General features: G+C 48.9%; 1 protein-coding gene across 14 annotated transcripts in view; it reads left to right on the forward strand.

Moving 5' to 3' along the window:
- The window catches only part of ZMYND8 (zinc finger MYND-type containing 8), a 131,520-nt gene extending 112,029 nt beyond the window's left edge, over positions 1-19,491 (forward strand). For 9 of the 14 annotated variants that reach the window (XM_081256916.1, XM_081256926.1, XM_081256928.1 and 6 more), the window contains 7 exons: positions 5,177-5,257; positions 7,073-7,151; positions 9,247-9,486; positions 11,364-11,521; positions 12,673-12,739; positions 17,041-17,124; positions 18,990-19,491. In XM_081256916.1, the coding sequence (XP_081113042.1) occupies positions 5,177-5,257; positions 7,073-7,151; positions 9,247-9,486; positions 11,364-11,521; positions 12,673-12,739; positions 17,041-17,124; positions 18,990-19,129 (849 nt within the window). In that variant the 3' untranslated portion in view covers positions 19,130-19,491. The remainder of the gene's footprint in view (positions 1-5,176; positions 5,258-7,072; positions 7,152-9,246; positions 9,487-11,363; positions 11,522-12,672; positions 12,740-17,040; positions 17,125-18,989) is intronic. The other 5 variants (XM_081256929.1, XM_081256927.1, XM_081256918.1 and 2 more) reach the window with 2 other exon arrangements.
- Positions 19,492-24,114: the final 4,623 nt, after the last annotated feature.

The following is a 24,114-nucleotide window of genomic DNA, read 5'->3' on the forward strand; positions in this document are numbered from 1 at the left end:
TTCTGCCTCCGTTATTCTGCTATTGATTCCTTCTAGTGTATTTTTCATTTCAGTTATTGTATTGTTCATCTCTGTTTGTTTGTTCTTTAATTTTTCTAGGTCTTTGTTAAACATTTCCTGCATCTTCTCAATCTTTGCCTCCGTTGTTTTTCCGAGGTCCTGGATCATCTTTGCTATCATTATTCTGAATTCTTTTTCTGGAAGGTTGCCTATTTCCACTTCGTTTGGTTGTTTTTCTGTGGTTTTATCTTGTTCCTTCATCTGGTACATAGCCCTCTGCCTTTTCATCTTGTCTATCTTTCTGTGAATGTGGCTTTTGTTCTGCAGGGTTGCAGGGTTGTAGTTCTTCTTGCTTCTGCTGTCTGCCTTCTGGTGGATGAGGCTATCTAAGAAGCTTGTGCAAGGTTCCTGATGGGAGGAACTGGTGGTGGGTAGAGCTGGCTGTTGCTCTGGTGGGCAGAGCTCAGTAAATCTTTAATCCACTTGTCTGTTGATGGGTGGGGTGGGTTCCCTCCCTGTTGGTTGTTTGACCTGAGGTGACCCAGCACTGGAGTCTACCTGGGCTCTTTGGTGGGGCTAATGGTGGAGTCTGGGAGGGCTCATGCCAAGGAGTACTTCCCAGAACTTCTGCTGCCAATGTCCTTGTCCTCACAGTGAGACACAGCCACCCCCTTCCTCTGGAGGAGACTCTCCAGCACCAGCAGGTAGGTCTGGTTCAGTCTCCTATGGGGTCACTGCTCCTTCCTGGGGGTCCCGATGCGCACACTACTTTGTGTGTGCCCTCCAAGACTGGAGTCGCTGTTTCCCCCGTCCTGTCGAAGTCCTGCAATCAAATCCCACTAGCTTTCAAAGTCGGATTCTCTAGGAATTGCCGGACCTGCAGGTTGGGATGCCAGACGTGGGGCTCAGAACCTTCACTCCAGTGGGTGGAGTTCTGTGGTATAAGCGTTCTCCAGTTTGTGAGTCACCCACCCAGCAGTTACGGGATTTGATTTAATTGTGATAGCGCCCCTCCTACCGTCTCACTTTGGCTTCTCCTTTGTCTTTGGATGTGGGGTATCTGCTTTGGTGAGTTCCAGTGTTTTCCTATCCTCAGTAACTCTTAATAGTAGCTAATGACAATAATCTAAGAGTATTTAGTAAATTACTAAGTAGGCAATAATAATACTTCACTCTTTAGTAATGAGTAAATTACTAATTAGTTACCAGTGGGTAAACTATTCAAATTGATAGAATGGGTGACAAGAGTTGAGGATAGTTGTTTCTAGACTTCTTGAAGTCTCATGATAGGAGTTGCTTTATTATTGAGTGTGAAAGGTAGAATCTTTTTTTTTTAGTTGTAGATGGCCAGAGTGGTATATATAATTTTCTACTCCTGAATTCCTGTTGGTCATTTTTTTTATTCTATCTAGGTGTATTATCTGTTGCTACATAACAAATCACTACAAAACTTAGCAACTTAAAACCACACACATTTATCTCACAGTTTCTGTGGGTGTTGAGTCCAGGCTTGGCTGGGCTGGGTCCCCTGCTTCAGGACCTCTGCAGGCTGCCTCCAAGGTGTCTGCTAGGGTTGGGATTTCATCTGAAGATGTGACTGGGGAAGGATCCACTTCCAAGCTCACTTAGGTGGTTGTGGGCAGGATTCACTCCCTTGAGGGCTCTTGGACTGGGGGCCTCAGTTCCTGGCTGGCCGTTGGCTGGAGTCTGCCCTCAGTCCCTTTCCCTGTGGCCTGCCCAGCGTGGCAGCTTGCTTCATGACAACAAGGGGTAGTGAAAGCTTGCTAGCAAGATGGAAGTCACAGTCTTATGTAGGTGATCACAGAAGTGACGGACTATTACCTCTGCTATATTCCGTGGGTTAGAAGCAGGTCACTGGGCCAGCCCATGCTTGGAGGGGATTACACCAGGGCACAAAGCCCAGAGGGCTGAGGTCACGGGGAGCCTTCTCAGAGTGTCTGTCACACTAGGTAGGATGATACTAGCAGTAGCCAGTGTCTGCATGGCATTTACTCTGGCCCAGACACTGTCCCAAGCACGTGTTATATGTTACTTACTCAATCTTCGTGACAGATTGATGAGGCAGGTACTGTTAGCACACCTATTTTATAGATGAGAACACTTGAGACCTGGCAGGTCACACAGCTTGTCCAGGGTCACATAATCAGTGAATGTCCAAGCTGGCATTGGATGGTAGCCGCCAGGATCTAGTGAGTGTGCTCTTAACCTGGCTTTGAGCTGACTTGTGAATTCACACCAAGCCTGCTGAGCACAGCTGTCCAGTGTCCACAAATTGATTGTTCTTACATGTGGCTTTTTCAAGCAACTCTGCTTCTTGGGGGTAACTTTGTCTCTTATTTAGTATTTCTGCCCCCTTTTGAATAAAACACAAGAATTGTTATAGAGTCCCCAAGTTTCAGAACAGGAAGGATTCAAGTATTAGTTACTTGTTGCCATCCTCAAAGTTTTTGTCTTACCTGTTCATCACCTTGAACTAGTATTGACTTAGTATTTTTATTTAAATTGACTTAACTAGTTGAAATAAAATTAAGTCTAACCTCACCAGATCCTGTTCTTTGTCAAGGCTTGAAGCTTAAGTCCATCTTCCTTTTGTTAAAAAGAGAGATTATGATGAAAGTGTTAAAGACATAATGGCACCAACCGGATCCTTTCTTCCTAATGTGACCTGTTGTAGGATTGCAAGAAAATTGAAACGGGGTAATTTTTAAAATTACTGATTTAAGAAAATGTCTGGTATTGCCCAAATGGCTTCTTGTTCTGCTTGCAATTGATTTGACTTTTTGTATCACCTTCCATTGATTTGGTCCAAGTTGTCTATTTACAGAAGAGAAAACTGAGGCTGCTTTGCGGCTCTGGCTAGTGGTTTGCACCAAACCAGTGTTCTCAGCTCCTGCAGCCACTTCTTTCTGTTCCATCCCCTGCTGTTGCCCCCTGCACTCTTAGAGCAAAATTGAAGAATGAACTTCTTGACAGACGTTTTCTTTGCAGCTAAGAAAATGAACACAGTGACATAGTTTTGTAGCTGATGAACTTTCTTGTGTCTGAGGTGACCCAGAGTTGAAGACCCAGATTTGTGTGTTTTGGCAGAAGGGCTCTTTGTTGGCTTCTTTGCTATATTTGGAAGTTAGAATGAAGATCCGTCCGCAAATTCATGATTTCTTTAAAATGGAATGTAACTATGGCATTAGTAAAGTATTGAATTTCATCCACTTTCTGAAGTTTTCTTGTAAAGCAATTTTGTTTTAATATTTTAAATGGATGTGGGTAAGGAGGCCCATACAGAGTGACTGACCATAAAGCACAGTGTTTTTTTTTTTTTTTTTTGTGGTACGCGGGCCTCTCACTGTTGTGGCCTCTCCTGTTACGGAGCACAGGCTCCGGACGCACAGGCTCAGCGGCCATGGCTCACGGGCCCAGCCGCTCCGCGGCATGTGGGATCTTCCCGGACCGGGGCACGAACCTGTGTCCCCTGCATCGGCAGGTGGACTCTCAACCACTGCGCCACCAGGGAAGCCCAAGCAGAAAGTGTTGTTGCTGGCAGTGCCCCCCTGTGGCACCTGCAACAAGCTGGGGGTGGAAATCTCAACAGATACTTTGTTCATTTTCCTCCCATTTTGGGGTGAATTGGGGGTTACTCTTTTGGGGGTTGGGAGCAGTTTTGCAATTACATGTTCACGTGAATTAATTTTTCTGTGAAAATGAGACAAACAGGTATTTCTTTAGGAACCACACTGAATTGTGGTTCAGTACCTGCCCACTCCTCAGCAGGTACTAAACCACAGTCTTCTTGTGGTTTTCTCATTTAATCCTTGTGCATACCCTACAAGGGGGGCACTGTTATTATCCTTGTTTTGTACATGAGGAAACCGAGGCTCAGAGTTGTGGATGGGAAGATGTAATGGTGGGAACAGATCTCGGGCATCAGATGCGAAGGTGCTGTTTCTCCTGCCTTTTTACTGAATTGGAAGAAACTGCAAAGCACAGGGGGTCCTCGGCAGCGGCCAGGGCAGATCTGAGACCTAGTTTCGTCTCCTGTCCCCTCCTCTTCCTCCTGTGATGTGGGAGGTCAGTGGCCAAATGGGAGATAGAAGAGAAACCCACCCTGCAAACACATTCCGTCAGCAGCCACCTGGGTGCCTGCTGTGTGGACGTGAGCTGTTGCCACAGACTTGCTGATGCCTTCAGGGGTCAAATAGTTAAAGAAAAGGAAGATGGGAAACACATTGGAAAGGCAGTGCATGCCCTGACCAAAAGCATTAAAATAGCAAACCAGCTAGATCTAGATCTACACAGTGGACCATATTATTCATCCCTAAATAGGAATACGGCACAGACAAATCTTGCAAACTTTCTGCTAAGTCGAAGGCAGTCACAAAGGACCAAATATTATGTGAGTCCATGTATATGGAATAATCTAGATTCGATCTAGAGACAAGAAAGCAGATTTGTGGTTATCAGAGGCTGCGGGGGGTCATGGGGTTATTGGGGGGTGAAGGCTCACAGGGAGCAGAGTTTCTTTCTGGGGTGATGAAGAGGTTCTGAAATTGACTGTGGTCATGGATGTACAACCCCAAATGGACTAAAAGCCATTAAATTGTACATAGTAAATGGGTGAATTGTATGGTATATGAATATCTCAGCAAAATGATAGTTTTTTTAAGGAGAAACAATTTTAAAAAACCAACAGCAGCAAAACAATCTCTCCCTCGAGCCCACTGTGCTGGCCAAACCATCTTGGGGCCAAATTCAGCCTCCCCACTTTAACCTGTGGCTATAAATTAGCTTTATGGCTATGAACTACTCCCATGATGTGGGACAGGGAACTTGTGGGTGATTCCTACCCTGCCTGGTTCATACCAGGCTCTCAACCTTGGCGCTAGGGACACGTGGGGCTGGATAACTTTGTGGCAGGGGCTGTTCTGAGCATGGTAGGGTGTTTTGAGCGTCCCTAGATTCCACCTCCTCGATGCCATCAGCACCCCTCTCCCCCTCCCCCGCCAGCCATGACAACCAAAAATGCTGAGTGTCCCAGGATGGACAAAATCACCCCCAGCAGAGAAACCACTGCTTTATGCAGATAAATTTTAGATGTATGTCATCTAGAAAAAGCCTCAGGGAAGGGATCACCTGAATCATTTCTGTTTTTATCTTTCAGATGATGGATGCAATAAAAGGCACAATGACGGAAATATATAACGACCTTTCTAAAAACACTACTGGAAGCACAATAGCCGAGGTCAGAGATGACACATTCATTCCCTATTTGCTAAGAGTGTTTTACGGGCTGCTGTAGGGGCACCGTGAGGAAGCTTCTCTGGAAATCCCTCTCGGGTCCCATCTCTGGTCACCAGGCTCGCTCTGCTGATGGGGTTGGTGGTGAGGGTATTTCTTCACTTTGCTGGGAAGCTGGTGCTCTGGAGACACACCCTGCTCTGTGTAATCACTTCGCTTCTGCTCAAACAGCCGAAACCAGAGCCTGAGTTGTTAGTCCACTGGTGAGACTGGGCAGTAGTGCTTTTGACCCCATGTAAAATTGTATCCTTCATCTTCTCCCAAAGTTTGGACTTTTTTATACAAGTGATCCTTGTTGTCCAGGAATGTGTATCCCCAGCCTCCTTAATTTAGGTGATTGCTTAGAGAAGAGCGTGGTTAAAACTTGAAATGTCCACTTAGGAAGTGATCATTTATTTAAAAAAAAAAAAAAGCCTCCCTGAATTTCCCTCCTAGGCTAATTCCCTGCAAGCCAGATGCAAACAGGTCACCATGGGAAATGACAATGGCGGGACTTCTAGAGGTCATTGAAAGTCATGATGGAAAACGGGGGGAGTCACATGCAGGGCCATTGACCTGTGAGGACCTGGCAGGGTGAGGCTGGCACCCAGACGAAGAGGAAAAAATCTCCAGGAAGGTGTCCCTATAGGCCTTCAACAGAGAACTGCATGAATGTAAAGGTTTCAGGGAGGTCCCAAGAGAAATGGTGAATCTCCTTGGGTATTTTTGCTGACGTGACCCCCTTTATGATTGTGTTGGGACGTCAAACAAGAAGGGGAAATGTCGTCTTAGAAAAACCTCCCCATCCTCACCCCCACCTGCTACCATACTTCATTCCTTTTTGTTCATTTTAACTGGCGTGGAGTTGAAAGTATGGATCCGTAATGTCTCACCTGAAACCTTGGGTCCAGATATGTGCCAGAATTTTCCAGATTGTAATGAGGTACTATGCAGCCCCCTCCCACAATTAGATACAATGTTTTCTGCAGTGAAACAGTACAGTTGTTCCCACTGTGTTTGATAAATCAGGATTTCTCAACTTGACGCTACTGACATTGGTGCCAGATGATTCACTGTGGTGAGGGCCGTCCTGTCCATCTGGGACATTTAGCAGCATCCCTGGCCTCTACCCCACCGGATGCCAGAAACAAGCTATAATGTCTCCAGGCACTGCAGTGTCATGGAAGGAGGGAGGGGGGCAAAAATCATCCCGGTTGAGAACCATTGTGATCATTCAGCACTGTCAACAGCCTTGTATCAGTTCACATTGGGTTTACATTTTCCTTCCTCCAAATGAATTTGGCCCCAAATTTACTCCTACCCTCCAAAATACCCTATGGTTTCCAGAAATGTTAAGCTTTGGACTTTCAAGAGAATGATCATGCACCCCCCTGCCCAAAATCTTAGGTAAGAGATACAGTAAAGCTTGTTTTTATTTGTTTGTTTCATTTTTAGACCAAAATCCTCATCAGACCTACGACATACTATTTATTATGAAAACCTGGTCTTCTTTTCTTACTTTAAGTGGCTTTTCCTAGAGCATTTCTTGGAAAAGACAGCCGACTCATATTTGGCTTTTTGAAGCAGAAGTTCTCCCGAATTTGGGTTAACCCACTGGCGCCCAGCTCTCTTACTGCAGCTGTGGGGAGGCCAGCACGGGCTGCCCTCTCTTTGCCTCAGCACATGACATTAACCCTGTAATGAGAGCTGCAGCTTCCGAGCCCTGTTGGTAAAAGGCACCCGGATGCACTTTGTAAAACGTCTTTCTCTCTCCTTACAGATTCGCAGGCTGAGGATTGAGATAGAGAAGCTCCAGTGGCTGCACCAGCAGGAGCTCTCGGAAATGAAACACAACTTGGGTAAGTCCTGCTGACTTGGTCTGCACTGTGGAAGGTTCTGGATGTGACCTTCTTGGCACTTCTGGCGTTCGACCCAGATGTGAATTGAATCAAAAGTAGGGCAGGGGGATGCACCGCTGGTGGGGAGACCACAGCATCCTGGAGAGTCTGACCTGGAGAGACCAGATATGAAGGCTGGAGCTGAAGGGAACCCTCCCTCCTTCCCTCTTTTCAAAATACCAACATCAGCAACAAAGTCATCACAACAGCCTTGGTAGCAGCTCCTGCTTATGAGCTCTGACCGTGTTCCAGCAACCGGCTGAAGTTTTCATGAATTAGCTGATTCTCACAGAGACCCTTCTGATAAAAAGGGGTCTGTTATTTCCAGCAGAAACTGAGGCACAGACACGTGCAAAGTCACACAGCTGTAGTTCACGTCTGGGCGCTGTGGCTCCAGACTTTCCTCCTTGTAACCACTGGATTATAGATAAGATTGATGTTTTGCTTACCGCTCTGTGGGGATATTGTAAAAGGCTCTCCCCCCAAAGGCAGAGCAGTTTCTTTCAGACCCTCGAGTAGTATCCGCCTCAGAGTCAGAACGCTGGCAACCGGGAGGTTCTGTTAGGGCGGCAGACCCAGGGGTGCCCACCTGGTTGCAGGTGATACTTGTTTAAATCACGCAAACTCCAGTCCTTCGGAAGCCGACCAGGGAAGCCCCGCCCCCGCCCTGCCCCTTCCCTCGTTGCCAGGAGGGAAGTTTATTGGAATGTTGTCATTTCTTCCTGTTTTTCTTGTAGAGTCAAGGAATCTATTTTTATGCAGAATCGTTTCATTTAAAAATAGTGGCCACACATTTGAAAAAGTACATGTGGGCTGGACAGACCTTGTCATGGTTGGCAGGCGCCTAGTTGGAAATGTTGTGTCCGGGTACAAGTGCTTTTTATCTTTACCAGGGGTTCATTTTCTTTATTGGTGGTTTTTTGGAGGGTGTTTTCTTTTAATTTCAGGAAGAGAATTTTAAGGAATCGAGGAACCATTTATTTTTATTTTATTCCAGTGTGCAAGTTGCTCCCAGGTGTTGCACTTGTTGGCTGATGTAAAATTGAGAGAAATCTCAGTAGCGTGAGCAGTTTGATAGTTGTTTTGTTAGCCTAATGATCAGTCACGATGCCCTGTCTGGTAGATTAGAGCCACACACCAAGAAGACAGCATGTCCAAGTTGTAGCCCCAGCTCTGCCCTTATTTGCTCTGTGCCTCAGTTTCCTCATCTGTGAAAGGGGTATTATAGTAATGCTTACCTCATAGGATTAGTAGTATAAAAGGATTAAAGGAGTTCATGTTTATAAAGTGCTTACAACAGTGCCTACAGATAGTAGGTGCTATGTAAGTATTTGATAGAAAAAAAAGGCTTATACTGGGCTTTCCTGGTGGCGCAGTGGTTGAGAGTCCGCCTGTTGATGCAGGGAACACGGGTTCGTGCCCCGATCCGGGAGGATCCCACATGCCGCAGAGCGGCTGGGCCCGTGAGCCATGGCCGCTGAGCCTGCGCGTCCGGAGCCTGTGCTCCGCAACGGGAGAGGCCACAACAGTGAGAGGCCCACGTACTGCAAAAAAAATTTAAAAAAAAAGAAAAAAAAGGCTTATACTAATGAAAAAATTCAAAGTGAGTTTAGTGGAAATTGTTTCAAGGGTTTATTTGAGGGCTTCCTGCAGAATCCCCATGGGGACCCCTTATCTGCATCCTTGGCACCTGACGTTCATTGTCACAAGCAGCTCTGTTGGTCAGCCTGATGGATGCCCATCTTACAGATGTAGACACTGGGGCTCGGGCAGGCTGGGTGACTCACCCAGGGGGTATCACACAGCCAGGGCATCTCCAAGCCAGGATCCACACCCGAGTCTCTTGGAATCCATGTTCTGACCTGGTGTGAATGACCCCACGGCCTGGGCCGGGGGATGGGTGATGAAGCTGGCATCCGCTCCTCTCCCCTCCCACTCCTCCTCTCCCCTCCCACTCCTCCCCTCCCCTCCCCTCCTCCCCTCCTCCCCTCCCCCCTCCTCCCCTCCCCCTCCCCTTCCCTCCCCCTCCTCCCCTCCCCCTCCCCTCCCCTCACAGAGCTGACCATGGCTGAGATGCGGCAGAGCCTAGAGCAGGAGCGGGACCGGCTCATCGCCGAGGTGAAGAAGCAGCTGGAGCTGGAGAAGCAGCAGGCGGTGGACGAGACCAAGAAGAAGCAGTGGTGCGCCAACTGCAAGAAGGAGGCCATCTTCTACTGCTGCTGGAACACCAGCTACTGCGACTACCCCTGCCAGCAGGCCCACTGGCCTGAGCACATGAAGTCCTGCACCCAGTCAGGTAGGGCCCCGGGGGCGCCTCCTGGCCCAGGCTGCGGAGGGCGGGCTCTTGGCTCCCCCTGGACCACAGGGCCCTCATCATGCTTGCTCACCACCTGTGTGACTCTTACACACGAGAGAGCAGCACACAGACATGGAGCCGAGACTCCAGACACAGGTGTTCTGAACCTCTGGTCTCCTTGGCCACAGTGTTGTTCGCCAAGGTGCGGGGCTTGTGACGATCACTTTAGTTTCATGTGAGTTGCCGTGGTTGGTTCTCCACCGGCGGCAGTTTTTGTCTCTGTCCCCTCTCCAAAGACACTGGCAATGACTGCAGACGTTTGTGGTTGTCATAACCGAGGGGGGTGCCGCTGGCATCGAGAGGGCAGGGGCCAGGGAGGCTGCTAAATACCCTGCAAAATGCACGGGACAGCCCCCTACAATGGAGCCCATCCTGGACTCATAGTGTTAAATAAGGGATCCCAGTGCTCATGTGAAGGAAAAAGTGTTGGTTTGGAACTAATCGGTCTTTGAAATCTCTTTCTATAAATTTATTTATTTTATTTTTGGCTGCATTGGGTCTTCGTTGCTGCACGTGGGCTTTCTCTAGTTGCGGCGAGCGGGGGCTACTCTTCATTGCAGTGCGAGGGCTTCTCACTGCGGTGGCTTCTCTTGTTGCAGAGCACAGGCTCTGGGCACGCAGGCTTCAGTAGTTGTGGCTCACAGGCTTCAGTAGTTGTGGCTCGTGGGCTCTAGAGCGCAGGCTCAGTAGTTGTGGCGCACTGTGGGGGCTTCCGGGAAGTCCCCTGAAATCTCTTTCTAATACAGAGCAAGCAGACCCCAGCCTAGGACACTCCAGCAGGAAACACTGTCTAGTTAGAATTTATTAATAATATGTATTAGTGATTATTTTACAGTTAGCATTTATTTATGGCTAATGTTAGATTTCTATGCTTAGAAATAAAAGTCTCCATTTCAAATAATTTATTTAAATACAAATAACAGGGCTTCCCTGGTGGCACAGTGGTTAAGAATCCGCCTGCCAATGCAGGGGACACGGGTTTGAGCCCTGGTCCGGGAAGATCCCACATGCTGCGGAGCAGCTAAGCCCGTGCGCCACAACTCCTGAGCCTGCGCTCTAGAGCCCGCGCTCTAGAGCCCGCGAGCCACAGCTGCTGGGACCCGCGTGCCTGGAGCCTGTGCTCCACAATGAGAGAGGCCACTGCAACGAGAAGCCCGCACACTGCAACTAGGAGTAGCCCCCACTCGCTGCAACTAGAGAAAAGCCCGCCTGCAGCAGCAAAGACCCAACGCACCCGAAAATAAATAAAATAAATAAGTTCAATACAAGTAACATAAATAATATGATAAGGCAGTATATCTACGGATTGGCAAGTTTTTCAAAGGTGATACATGAATGACCCAAATTTGAGAAGCTCTGGAGCAGGGGTTGGTAAGCTCTTTTTTTATGAAGGTCCAGAGAGTAAATATTTCAGGATTTGTGGCCTGGGTGGTCTGTCAGAAGCGCTCAGCTCTGCTATTATAGGGTAAAACATGGGGTGGTGAAAACTGGTCTAAAATTAGAAATGATGAAATGAGTAATTGGAACAGCAGTTTACAGGGTGTTTGTTTCACAAACATTCTTTTCTCTCCAGAATGCTTTAATAAAACTTGAATCACAGAGTCTTAGAAGTGAACATATTTTCATGCACAGTCTGGAATTCCTGCGTCTGGAAAGCTTTGGTCCAGCCACCCTGGGCCTGTGCTTGTGCCCTGAGTGGGCCTGGGTGGCAGCTGCGTCTCTTACAGGTGTTGGTTTGCACAGAACGGGCTTCCCCGTGGGCCCGGGGGGTCACCACGCTCGGCTTATACTTGGCTTCTGTCCCCTTTTGCCCTCAGCTACTGCACCTCAGCAGGAAGCAGACGCCGAGGTGAACACGGAAACACTAAACAAGTCATCCCAGGGGACCTCCTCCAACACGCAGGCAGCCCCCCCGGAAACCAGCAGCTCGAAAGAGAAGGAGACGCCAGCTGAGAAAAGCAAGGACAGTGGCTCGGTGAGTCTCCATCCCACATGCCTTTGGGCCACGCAGAGTCTCAGACCCACCCCCGTGCCCGCCACCCTGGCGAGTCCTGTGCTGTAGGGAGGTTCGTCTGTCTTCAGGCTGCAGATGGGGGTGACAGTCTTAGCAGGGCTCCTTTTCACAAGGTATGCGTTTAGGGCACCGTTGTCCACAGAACCTTCTGAGATGATGGGAATGTTTCGTATCTGCTCTACCCAGTATGAGAGCCACTAGCCACATGTAGCTGTTGAGCGCTTGAACTGTGGCTAGTGTGACTGAGGACCTGGATTTTAAATTTTACTGAATTATAATTAATTTAAATACAGGTAGTCACAGGAGGCTGGTGGCTGCTCTCTTGGACACACAGGTTCCACCTCCTACTTGCCCAGTGTGTGGTATATGTAATTGCACGCAAACGTTAAGGTGGCACCTTGATCATTTTTTTACATTTGTAGTCATTATGTATGTATTTATTTCATGTCTATTAGGAAAAAAGCAAGTCATCCCAGCAGTTAAAACCCTTTGATTTCATTGACATTATTGCCTAATAAGAGGTTAAGGTGAAATAAAAGTGAACTGATACAATTTGATGTTAATATGCAGTCAGCCTTCCGTATCCGTGGGTTTCTCATCCTTGGATGCAACTAACCGAAATTCCATCCATGTTTGGTTGAATCCATGGATTCGAAATCCTCGGATACAGAGGGCCCACTGTATTCACCGTACTAGGGCTTTTTGTGTGTATAAGGAGCTGGAACATCCCCAGGTTTTGGTACCCTTGGGGACTCCTGGGACCATCCCACTTCGGGTACTGAGGGACGGCTGTGCTTCCTTTTGGGATGTGGCAGAAATCTGGGGTGGGAGTTAGGTCAGAGAGGGGAGCTGAGGACCAGTGTTCTTGAAGCTGCAGCTCTAGAGTTGAGTGAGGAGCCCCCAGTGCTGTGTTTTGGGGAGGCAGGGCAGAAAAGGGCACAGGTGCAGGGCCCACCCGGCTGACCTGCCCTCCCCGGCCTGAGCATGCCAGGCAGAGGGCACGAGGGTGCTGTAGTGGCCGTGACGAGCGCCCCCATGGATCCCTGGGCTTCCCTGGGGGGCCGCATTGGCCCCAGTGCCTTGCCTCCATCTCTCTCTTTTTGTATTTCTAGACCCTCGACCTTTCTGGCTCCAGGGAGACGCCCTCCTCCATTCTCTTAGGCTCCAACCAAGGCTCTGGTATGTTGCCCCCTGGTGGGCGAATGGTGCTGTCACGGTCCACACGGGCAAAGGGGAGCCATGTCCTCAGAGAGAAGCTGAAGGGTGCAGGGCCGTGATTTTCAAACTGTGGGTCCTTAGGGATCCTTGGGGGTGCCCTGGGCGGCTCAGCTGGGGTGAAGGAGTGGTGGGGCAAGGTGGCTTTCAGGCACTTCTCCAAACGGATCAGGATTTACCTGTACTTGTTTGATTTCTTGGGGTTCCACATCAAAGACATAGGGTTCCGTTGCTGACCTGGGGTGGCGTAGAAGATGCATTTGGGTTGGGCAGTTCTTCTGCCCTCAGAGAAATGACCACAGGAAATGAAACTGTGAAACTATCCCTGAGGTCCGTCCCAACGCCCGCTTTTAGTGGATGAGGGTACTTGAGCACAGAGGAAAAAAGAAAATTTTTAGGTAGATGATCTTTCTGTAAAACTCTTTCTACTTGAGGGATAACCTGGTAGGCTGTTTTGGGGGATTATCTGACACTGACATTTGGTTTTCCCCTTCTGTGCAGTTTGATCTGTCCTCTTTTCTAGCCCAAAGGGTCTTTCCCCTGCACCCTCCTAAACCGGTTTGAGGGCATTCCAGAAGGGTTCAGAGAAGGTGTCTTCAGTGAGGACAGTTCTGCTTAATTCAAGGTCCTTCAGCTCTAGGATCTTTCTCTCTGCCGGGTCATTCTCTTCAACCGAAAAGCAAACATCTTCTTTTAGTGCATAGAGGAAGAAGCAATGTCCTTTGTTAGGGTGGCTGGAGAAAGTTTCCTGAAGGGCTGGAAAGTGGGATTCAGGTTCGGGGTGCACCAGGGGGTGTGGCACGAGCTGACTTCACGAACTTGGCATTAAATACAATTGAACCACCTGTTGAAAAAACTCACTTCTCACTCCCCCTTCAGTCCTCTGGTTACATCTCTGAGAACAAGTTCAGTTTGGTGCTAAGGTATCTTCTTCATCCCTTTGATATCTTCTTCTTCTTTTTTTTTTTTTTGATATCTGTCTTTTTAACTTCAGCAGCATGGCACCCACCTAGAATTTTCTACTACAGTTTGGTTTTCATTATGTTGATTTGTAGAGTTGTCTTCTATGTATGGCAGGTATTATTGCTTTCCTGCTTTTGGTGATGATATAAGAGTTTCTGTTCGACTTATGTTGAAAATGAGTTTAAAATAAAAGCATGAACTGAGTGGACGTGTCAAAATTGCCAAGGTGGAGTGAGAAGGGCTCAAGTTGGAAATACTGCTGCAGACAGGGGCTGCTGTTGTGGTTTTGGAGCAGCAAAGTGGTGCAATCCATGTGGGAAGATTAACGGGCCTTGGGAAGATTAGTGATGCCCTGGGAGTATGGAATTTGTTGGGACAGGGAAGCTTGCGTGCAGGAAGGCGGTTGGGAGACGCATCGTACCCCAGTTCCGAGGTGGATGAGATGTTACCTAGCTCAGGGGTTGGCAGACTTTCTGTAAAGGACCAGAGAGTAAATATTTTAAGCTTCGAGGGCCACACAGTGTCTGTCAGAACTGCTCGACTGCTGTTGTCGGATGAAAGCAGCCACAGATGACACACAAAGAGATGGGTGGGCCTGTGCTCCCGTGAACCTGTACTTGGAAAAACAGGCACTGGCCTGGATTTGGCCCACGGGCGGTTGTTGGCTGACCTCCCCCACCTCCTCGACCTCAAGCACCCTGGTGTCCGAGGGGGTAGAAAGGGAAGTTGGAGAGAGGAAGCCAGCAGCCTGGAAGACGCTGGTGACTTGGCGCCGGGGGTGGGGAGTGGGGAGAAGATCATCCCAAGGAGGCTAATGATGAGATGGGGGGGCAGGGAGGGAGGGAAAGGTCCCACATTGTCAGCAGCTGGAGGAAAAAGCATTTTTCAGGCAGTGCTGCCGTGTTATCTTGGAGTATGGGCCGAAGGGAACCGGGCGGGAGGTCGCTGCAGGCCAGGTCGGGACAGTGAGCTCAAGACTTCTCACTTTCCCCTATTTACTCACCAAAGCACCCTAGGTGATGGTTGGCGTCAGAACAGACAGACTGGCTCGTTTTCTGATTCCTCTTACGTCTGATGGTTTCTGCTAGCGCTCACTGCTTGCTGACCGTGTAGATGGAGTCTTGTGGAGGAACGTGGGCTTTACAGAGGTTGACACACACTGAGGTTTCTGAGCTCTTTATACTCTTCTGGAACTAGGCTGGTTAAGATGAGGGTCTAGTCGGGAGGGAGGAAGGTTTAGTAGGGGGTAGGAGCTTCCTCGGGGTGGGTGTGGGCCTCTCCTGTTCACTTGTCCCTTCATTTTAAGACTGTAAAGCAATGCATGCATATCCAGTTGACCCTTGAACAACACGGGTTTCAACTGCACAGGTCCACGTATACGTGTTTTTTTTCCCATAGTCAATACGGTTCTACATGATCTGTGGTTCATTGAATCCGTGGATTTGGATATGGAGGGCCGACCATGAGACTTAAGTGTCCATGGAATTTAGTATCTGTGGTGGGTCCTGGAACCAATCCCCTGTATCATCCCTGACACCAAGGGATGACTATAGTTAGAGAAAATAAAACTGTACTGGGAAAAAGTTCCTGGTCCCAGTCTCCATGGCTGTCTTTGGGTACATCTGGCACTTAACCTCCTTATTTGTAAATAATGTAAATAATGTGTTTCCCCATACTTCTATTTCTGGACTTTATCTAGACGTTGCTTGTTGACTTCTGGCTTTAGAAGATAATTGGGGTCTTTTATCACCTCTCTACTCACCCCTCTCCCGAACTACTTATGTCACTGTTTGATGTGCCTATGGGTTACCTTGGTCAAGCAAAACACTTCCTCCTTAGTTCTTGTTCTATCAGCTGGGGACAGTATCTCTTGCCCCCTTTCTGGGTGCCCACCATCTCCCTCACCTCTCCTACCCCTGTCATATCCAGACTTGCCATCTTCCCACTTTTTTTTTTTTCTTTTTTTTGCGGTACGCGGGCCTCTCACTGCTGTGGCCTCTCCCGTTGCGGAGCACAGGCTCCGGACGCGCAGGCTCAGCGGTCATGGCTCACGGGCCCAGCCGCTCCGCGGCACGTGGGATCTTCCCGGACCGGGGCAAGAACCCGTGTCCCCTGCATCGGCAGGCGTACTCCCAACCACTGCGCCACCAGGGAAGCCCCGTCTTCCCACTTTGAGTCTCCCATCACCAAGGTGGAGAACATGTGCATCCTTTCCTGTAACTTCAGTTGGGTCTTCTCACTTTCGGCTGTTGGCTGAGCCTAAAAAATTGACAAATGATAATCTGTGTTTCCATCATTCTGATCGTGCCGTTTGTTGCAGATGTTTACTGTGATTACATTTCCACCTTTGTATATGGCCTTACTTTTCCCTGGAGTTTCTGGTTGTTGTTTTTTTTTCTTTTTAATGTTTCCTTTATCATACCTTCAATGATTTCCCCCAAATTCTTCACTATGACAGTTTTTTTTTTTTTTTTTTTGCGGTACGCGGGCCTCTCACTGTTGTGGCCTCTCCCGTTGCGGAGCACAGGCTCCGGACGCGCAGGCTCAGCGGCCATGGCTCACGGGCCCAGCTGCTCCGCGGCATGTGGGATCCTCCCGGACCGGGGCACGAACCCGTGTCCCCTGCATCGGCAGGCGGACTCTCAACCATTGCGCCACCAGGGAAGCCCTATGACAGCTATTTTATTGAGACACTTTTCCTATCACGCATTTTAGACCCTTTCCATCTCAGATATTATTTGTTGGTGTCTTTCCGTCATGGCCGAGGAGTGGCCCACTGATATCTCGTCTGTAGCCCCTTCCTCCGTCCTTCTCACCACATGCACCTCCGTCGCCCTGTCTTCCCTGTTCTGTCATCAGCCTTGGCAGTAGATGAGTGATTACTTGCCCTGAAACATCTGGATTCCTTGGGTGGAGCTTTCCACCTCAGTTGGGGCGCTGGTGCCTCCCCTTGCCCTGGCTGAATGAATTGAGGTCTTGGCAGAGCTAGTGGTTCCTAGAATTTTGCTTTCGAAATTCTGCGAACGTATGGCTTTACGTAGTTGCTTTTATGTCATTGTGCACCGTATTTCCCATCTGTAATGCCGTGCTGTGTCCCGTGATCCTGTTCTTGGTTCAATATGCGTTTCTAAAAGCCTTAGTCTCCTGTGAATGCGTTCAGTTGGAAAATGGGGACATCAGCAAAGCAGCCGCCCGGCACTAAGACCAGGAGTAGCCTGTTGCTGAGCAGAGCAGCGCGGCCTTGGGGGGGTGCGGACTGGAACCCCCGCCAGACTCTGAGGCTGCCCGTGCTGTCTCTTCAGTTAGCAACAGGTGTGACCAGCAACCTGCCTCTGTCCCAACCAGCACAGACCACCAGCCGCACCCCAGCTACCCGGCCCAGAAGTGTAAGTATGACCCCGCCTCACGGAAGCTGCCGGGGAACTTTTCCCGGCACGCGGAAGGCTCGTTCTGTGTGTGTCTGTGGGTGTTTTCTCTGTGGGCGTGTCTTCTCCTGTTCTCCTGCGTGATGGGTCTTGCTTTGCCTTGTTTCTTCTTAGCTTTGCCTCTGGCGGCCATCGGAAAACCGCAGTAGGAAAAGAGTTTTCTGTGGGGCCACGCCGCTCAGCTTGTGGGATCTCAGCTCCCCGACCAGGGATCGATCCCACACCCTTGGCAATGAAAGCGTGGCGTCCTAACCACTGGACTGTCAGGGAAGTCCCTGGTCTGGCTTCTTGAAGGGGCCTCATCCTCGCTCTTCTCATAAAGGGTCCTAGACTTAACACCCATTGTCCTCTGCAGTGATGGGGCGAGTCAACCACCGCCCCATGTCCGGTCCTTGGGAGGAGTCAGGCTCTGCAGTTACTCAGGTGGCCAGCCTCGCTCTGGGATGCGGCTTCTGTGCTGAGCTCACCCCTGCTCCCATTTCTTCTAAGTGGCGCAGCTGGCCTCTGCCTTCAGCAGAGCCGGGGAGACTCGGTGTGACTTGATTGCATGGTTGTAGGATTTTCTCCTTGTGCTGATAACCAGCTGTGTCACTGACCTTCCAGTGAACTCACGGTGTCGGCGTCACGAGTAGGGAAGACCGCTTAAGAAGAGGTGGAGTCGGGATCCGTAAGACAGCTCCATCCCGGCGCCCCTCCGCGCCCCCGCCCTCTGCCCACCACAGTACTGCCCCCTTTTGGTCACAGATGCAAGCGACTAAGAAGAGTTCTCTCCTGAATGAATATGTTACTTGGGAGATCCTTTGATCATTCTCTTCACTACTTATCTTGCAGAAACAGACCTCAGGACCACATACATGCCTGCCGTATCACCAGAAAGGTCACCACCCCCTAGGCGATGATACGGTCCCTTGCTCCCTCACTCCAATTCTGTCTCTAAGCTTGACAGCCGACTCTTCTCAATCAAATATTATCACCCCACCTCAAGAAGTTAAAAAAGAAAGTTTTGTCCCAATCTCTCTGAACTGGGTAAACGATCTAAGATATGATGGGGTCTCTTAAGAGTCAGCCATCCCGCTGAGCCTGTAGGCTGGGGCCGTCTCACAGTTGGACAGACACCTCACTTGGCTCTTCCTTCAGTGTCCTCGTATCTTACTCAGCCACGATGTAGCTCCTTGTGGCGCACGTGTCCTTGAAGCTCCCGTAGGTCTTACTCCGGTTCTTGCGTCCTTCAGTGACCCTTAAGCTTGTCCTTACGGGGAGCCAGTGGGTCTTCACCATTAAGCCCAGCTGGGCTTAACCATTCTGGTCCTCACTCCTCTGCTTTGGGTGGTTTGGTTATAAGTCCTGTTTTTCAAGTTGCCTATAAACTGACTAAAGAAACTCCATTAACAGAAGTAAGTAGATCGAATGCCAAATTTCAGTGCCTTTTTTAGTGGCCAAGGTAGGACACAAGGGCATGGGGTGCTTGGTGTCTGGTCATGTAGGAGGGGTGCCTGGTCCCAGGTACCACACAAGAAGTGCCTTCCTCGATAACTTAGTACCTGTCCCCACTCACCTTTATTCTCTCTGAGCATGAGTCCCTCCTGTTTTTCCAATCGGCTCTCGTTAAATCCTAAAAACATAAGTTCTGCCCGTATACGCCACAGACCCGCAAATTCAGGGCGGTAAATGGTGGCAGGATTTGGACCACCTGTGTTGTGTGGAGTCGGGCGGGGAAGGTGGTACCAGGAAGCAGGTGCAGATCACACAGAGGGATGGCCCCGATTCACTGGAAGTGGGCAGGAATGCTAAAAACCTGCCTTCCGGTTGACTTCCCCCCAACCCAGACCATTCCCGGAGCAGTAAATCCAGTTGCTGGAGCGGCAGCGATGAGAAACGGGGATCAGCACGCTCTGAGCACAACGCCAGCACCAGTTCGAAGAGCCTCATCCCGAAAGAGTCTCGGCTGGACACCTTCTGGGACTAGGGACACGTCGGGGCACAAGTCACCCATCCCATGGAGGAAAAAAAACCCAGACACCAGGAAAACCGGAAACAGCAAAGGAATGTGAGACAGGAGAATCTCCACCCTCAGACTGGAGGATGCCAACCATTCAGACTTGGCCTTTGCACTTGGCACGGAGGGCAGCCCACACTACGTCACGTCCAGCATTAGCCTTGATAGAGGACTGTTCCACCCACATGAAACCTATGCTTTAGATGTAAATAATGTACAATTTGTGGATGTCATTGAGCCTAGAGTACCTTCCCGTTTTTATATTTGTATTGACTTTAACTTATAAAAAAAAAGAGAGAGAGAGAAAAACAATAAAAAAAAAAAAAAAGAAACACACCCAACAACAAAAAGAATGTTTGGATGTTGGAGAAGGGATGGTCAGCCAGCCCACCTGTCACAGTGGTATGGAGAGGGCGTGGGGATCACCGTGGCACACAGGTCCTCATCCTGGGATGCCCAGGGGAAAGTGAGCCGTTTCCATTCTTACGTCTGTACACAGCACATTGGGATCAGGAATTTCTGGCACAGATTTGGTGCTGTCGTGGGCACATCACATCCAACCATTGGCCCCCTTTCAAATGCTGTGTTATGTTTTAAAAGATAAGCTCTCTGGACCAGAAGGACATGTGGAGGAGCTCGTTTATTTTCTGTGATTTCCGTGATGACTCCTATAAAAGGGAAAAAAAACCCAATGTCCTTGTTTACAGAATATCAACTAGAAACAAGCCCTGCTCAGCTCAGTTGCAGAAGGGAAGAACTTAGAAAGCGTTCAAGTCAGAAGCTCTGAAACATCTTTTCTTTGCTTTGTGGTTCCTTTAAAGACACTCACACCCACTTGGTAAGAGACGGGCTGTGCTTTGCGGAAGTGAGAAGTCCAAGGCAAGACGCACGCGGAGGACATTTCAGTCTGGGATGAAGCATGTATGTATTATTTATATGATGGAATTTTACGTTTTATGTCAGCATGAAACAAAGGCAGTGTGAGAGGACACAGGACACCGCCGTGCTGTCTGTTACACTACGTATGCTGTAGTACCATTTTGTATGTTGTGTAAAACAAGAAGCATTGAACAAAGCAAAAAGGTGATGTATGTATATGAGAAAAACTAATTGTACGATATCATTCCAGTACCTTCTGTTGTACATTTTAGTCTCGTTTCCTTTCTCTTCATTGTTGATAAGAGGATGCGAACTGTACAGTTTCCAGCTAGTTACCCATATTAGAGAAGAAATAAAAAGAGAGTATTAGAAGAAAACAGGAGAGAAAGAACATTTGTGAATTGCAGTTGTCAAAAAAAAAATAGCCTAGCTGGCCTTATTTGTGAAGCATAATTGCTTTTAGCATATGGAAGTATTTTTTCACATTTTCTTTGTATAAAATTTGTATTAAACTTAAATATCTTTTTTGATGATGGTGTTTCTTTGTGACTGAGCCAGTGGACTCACACGGTATGCTCTTTTGGGTTCCCCCACCCCCCAATTTTTTCAGATTCTTCACCTTTTTTTAATTAAACTGTTTTGGAAAAATGGCTTGGTCGTCCTCGATGCAGTTTTCCATTTGGTCAGGATGGCCGTGTCACGTTTGCCTGATCAAACACAGGAGACGGGGCCACGAGAGGTTAGGAATGACATCTCCATGGGTGGCGGGCACATTATAAATAAGGGCCCCTAGTGGTGCTTTCCTGGGAAGTCCAGTTCCTGGGAATTTACTGACACCGATGTAGAACAGAAGGGAAATCCTGGGTCAGTCTTGGAAAAACAGTGGCAGGGGAGTGAATTGCCTTTCCGTGGCCACGATGGGGACCTGAGCTCCTAGGAGTTCCGTGGGCAGCGTGGGGCCTTGGCTCTACCCGGGCACACCCTGGTCATTTCATCTTCATGTGTCACAGAATTACTTTGATTTTTTTTCCCCAACCATTTGAACACGTAAACACTTCTCAGCTCAAGGCTGGACAAAAGCAGGGCATGGACTGGATTTGGCCCGCAGGCCATCACTGACTGGTGCTGTGAAAGGAACAAAATGGGACTGGTTTAGAGAGGACCTTACAACAGCTTCTTAGGTTCCCACAGTCGTGTGGAAGGAGACAGCATGTGTCACAGCCCCCAGTCGATGGATATTCAGCGTGTCTGCAGACACTGGCCATGGCAAACAGACCTGCAGGTCCCTTGGTGCGAGTCATGAGCTATGTGAGGGGAGCCGTGGGAGTCAACCCAAGCAGCTGCATCGGGGGCTCGGTGAGTGGCCAGGTAAGTGGGGAAGGGCTTGGAGGTTCCAGACAGGGCAGTGGGGCCTTCTCCCTCTGACTTTAGTCTGGGTGGAATGTTTTCAGGGCCCCATGGCTCTGAGTCTAGGAATGAGGAGAAGGAGGACACCATGCTCTCTGCCATGGTCCTTGCTGCTTCCTCAGTGATGGCCAGGCACAGGGCAGGATGGGGGGTCTAGGGGCTACTTTTAACGCAGTTGGGCACTATCGCCGCCTGGTGGCCTCCATGGAGAACTGCAGTCCCCAGAGCCGGAGTTGGACCAAGGGGAACTGGTGGAGGTTCATTGCGGCAACAGCTCTGTCCTGAGCATCTGTGTGAGCCAAGCACTGGGGACACAGCCTCTGGCCTCATCCATCTGACATTCTCACTGGGAAGCAGTCAGATACGCATATGATAGAATCCTAGGTAGAATAGACTCACTGAAGGTAAATAGGCAGGGTACGGAGGGGAGGTAGATGGTATTGATTGGGGATGGCCTCTCGAAGGAGCTGCCCTTTGAGCTGAAATGTAAACGTGGTGGGGACTGAGTATGATGTCTGGAGCAGCGATTTATTAACACTGGCTGAATGTTAGAAGTGCCTGGGAAGATTTATTTATTTATTTTTGAATTATTTATTTATTTGGCTGCGTCGGGTTTTAGTTGCGGCACGCAGGCTCCTCTTTGTGGTGCGCGGGCTTCTCTCTAGTTGTAGCGCACGGGCTTCAGAGCTTGCGGGCTCAGTAGTTGTGGTGTGCGGGCTTAGTTGCCCCGTGGCATGTGGGATCTTAGTTCCTCGACCAGGGATACGAACTCACATCCCCTGCATGGGGAGGCGGGTTCTTAACCACTGGACCACCAGGGAAGTCCCCACCTGGGCGGATTTAAAACAGCAAAGCAGGCACCACCCTCCTTCCCCAAGTAATGACATCTGACTCTCCGAGGTGGGGCTTTGTAAAGCTCCTCAGGTGATTCCGATGGGCAGCCAGAGCTCAGAGCCTCTAACCTGGTTGGAAGAACATTCCAGGTAGAAGGAAAAGCAAATATAAAAGGCTTGAGGTGGGGCTGGCGTCTTCCAGGAAGAGGAGGAAGGCGAGTGAGGCCAGAATGAGGGATTCAGCGTGGAGGTGGGGCTGATGAGATCAGAGAGGGAAGAGAAGTCGGGGCTGAATTATGATCCGAAGGAGATGGGAAGCCAGGGTGGTTGGTTCTTTTAAACAGCTTTAGAGAGAGAATTCATATACCATAAATCTGTCTATTTAAAGTATATAATTCAATGATTTTTGGTATATTACATTATTAATTTTTATTAAAAAATTGTGGCAAAATATATGTAACAAAATTTGCCCTTTTAACCATTTTTAAGTGTACGATTTAAGTGTAGTCAGGGTTATGTTTCCAACATATAAATGTTTTCTAAACTTCAGCATTCACAGGCCCCCTTCACATCAGGGTACATCAGGAACACCACCTATATTGTTGCTCATTTTCTTTAATCCAGCAAGACAAAGGTCACTCATATTCCTTCCAGCATCACCAGTGTGGGTATGTCCCACATGCTCAGCTGTGTGCTGGGGGATTGCTCTGTGCTGGAATCTTTTGGTCTTCATGATAACTCCACGAGGCAAGCACTAATCATAGTCCCATTCTCCAGGTGAGGAAATTGACCTGCCCAAGGTCACACAACAGATCAGTCAGTGCCAGAGCCAGGATTCAAATCAGTCTGCCTGACTTACAGCTCAGTGCAGTGGTCCCTCAGAAGACGCTGCCCCAGTGTCTGTGGCACCGTGGTAAGTTTACAAAACGCCTCTCCCTGACTCCACTGCCCATGGGGTGGGTATTGTTTTGCTTTTTGTTTAGGTTGGGAAACTGAGACTTGATGGTTAAGTGAATTTAGAGGTGAGTCAGGTTTTTGGTTGCAAACAACAGAGTGCACTCTAGGTAGTTTGAGCAGGAAAGGGATTTATCGAAGGATGTTAATTGACTTGTACATCTTTGGAAGGGAGGGCTGGAGAGACAGCCATGAACAATATATAAATTACATCGCAGGACCTTCATGTCACTGTCACTGGGCCCAGACACTGCAACGCTCACTAGTGACACTGGTTATGTGCTTTCCACCTCCTGCTAGATTGAATTCCATGCATCAGAATCCAATTTCATTGCTTTCACCTGTAGGTGTATCTGGATTGGCTAAGCTTAGGTTCCACGCGGGTGTATCTGATTGAGTCTAAGTACCATCTGGATGTGTTTGATTGGCTGAGCCTGGGTACCATTTGGGTGTATCTGATTGGTTGAGCCTAGGTCACATGCTTACAGTCTAACTGCAAGGGAAGCTGGGAAAGTGAGTTTCAGGCTGCTTCTGGTGGAGATTCTTAAGGTGGGAAATTGTCCAAACAAAAGGCCTTGAGTTGACAAAAATGTTGACAAGCACCCACTGAGGAACTGTCCGAAGTCTCTTATCAGGTCAGTTTTCGAGAGCAGAATTCAACCAGCTAGTTAAAGCAGAAGGGTTTAGTAAGCCAAATGGTCCGTACTCAGCTGTGTCAACTTGGCTAGGCTGGGACTACGTTTCCCAGAATCCCTATCTTTGAAGGGTTTCAAATTGGAATCGACCGAAAGAGCAACTCGGGTGAGAGTTTGAAGGCGGAAAGGAAGCAACAGCTTCTACTCTTGCAAGGTCGCTGCGGTTTGATGTGGTGACAAATAGCTG

The sequence above is a fragment of the Mesoplodon bidens genome, assembly GCF_964165515.1.
Source record: "Mesoplodon bidens genome assembly, chromosome: 15".
Lineage (NCBI taxonomy): Eukaryota > Metazoa > Chordata > Mammalia > Artiodactyla > Ziphiidae > Mesoplodon > Mesoplodon bidens.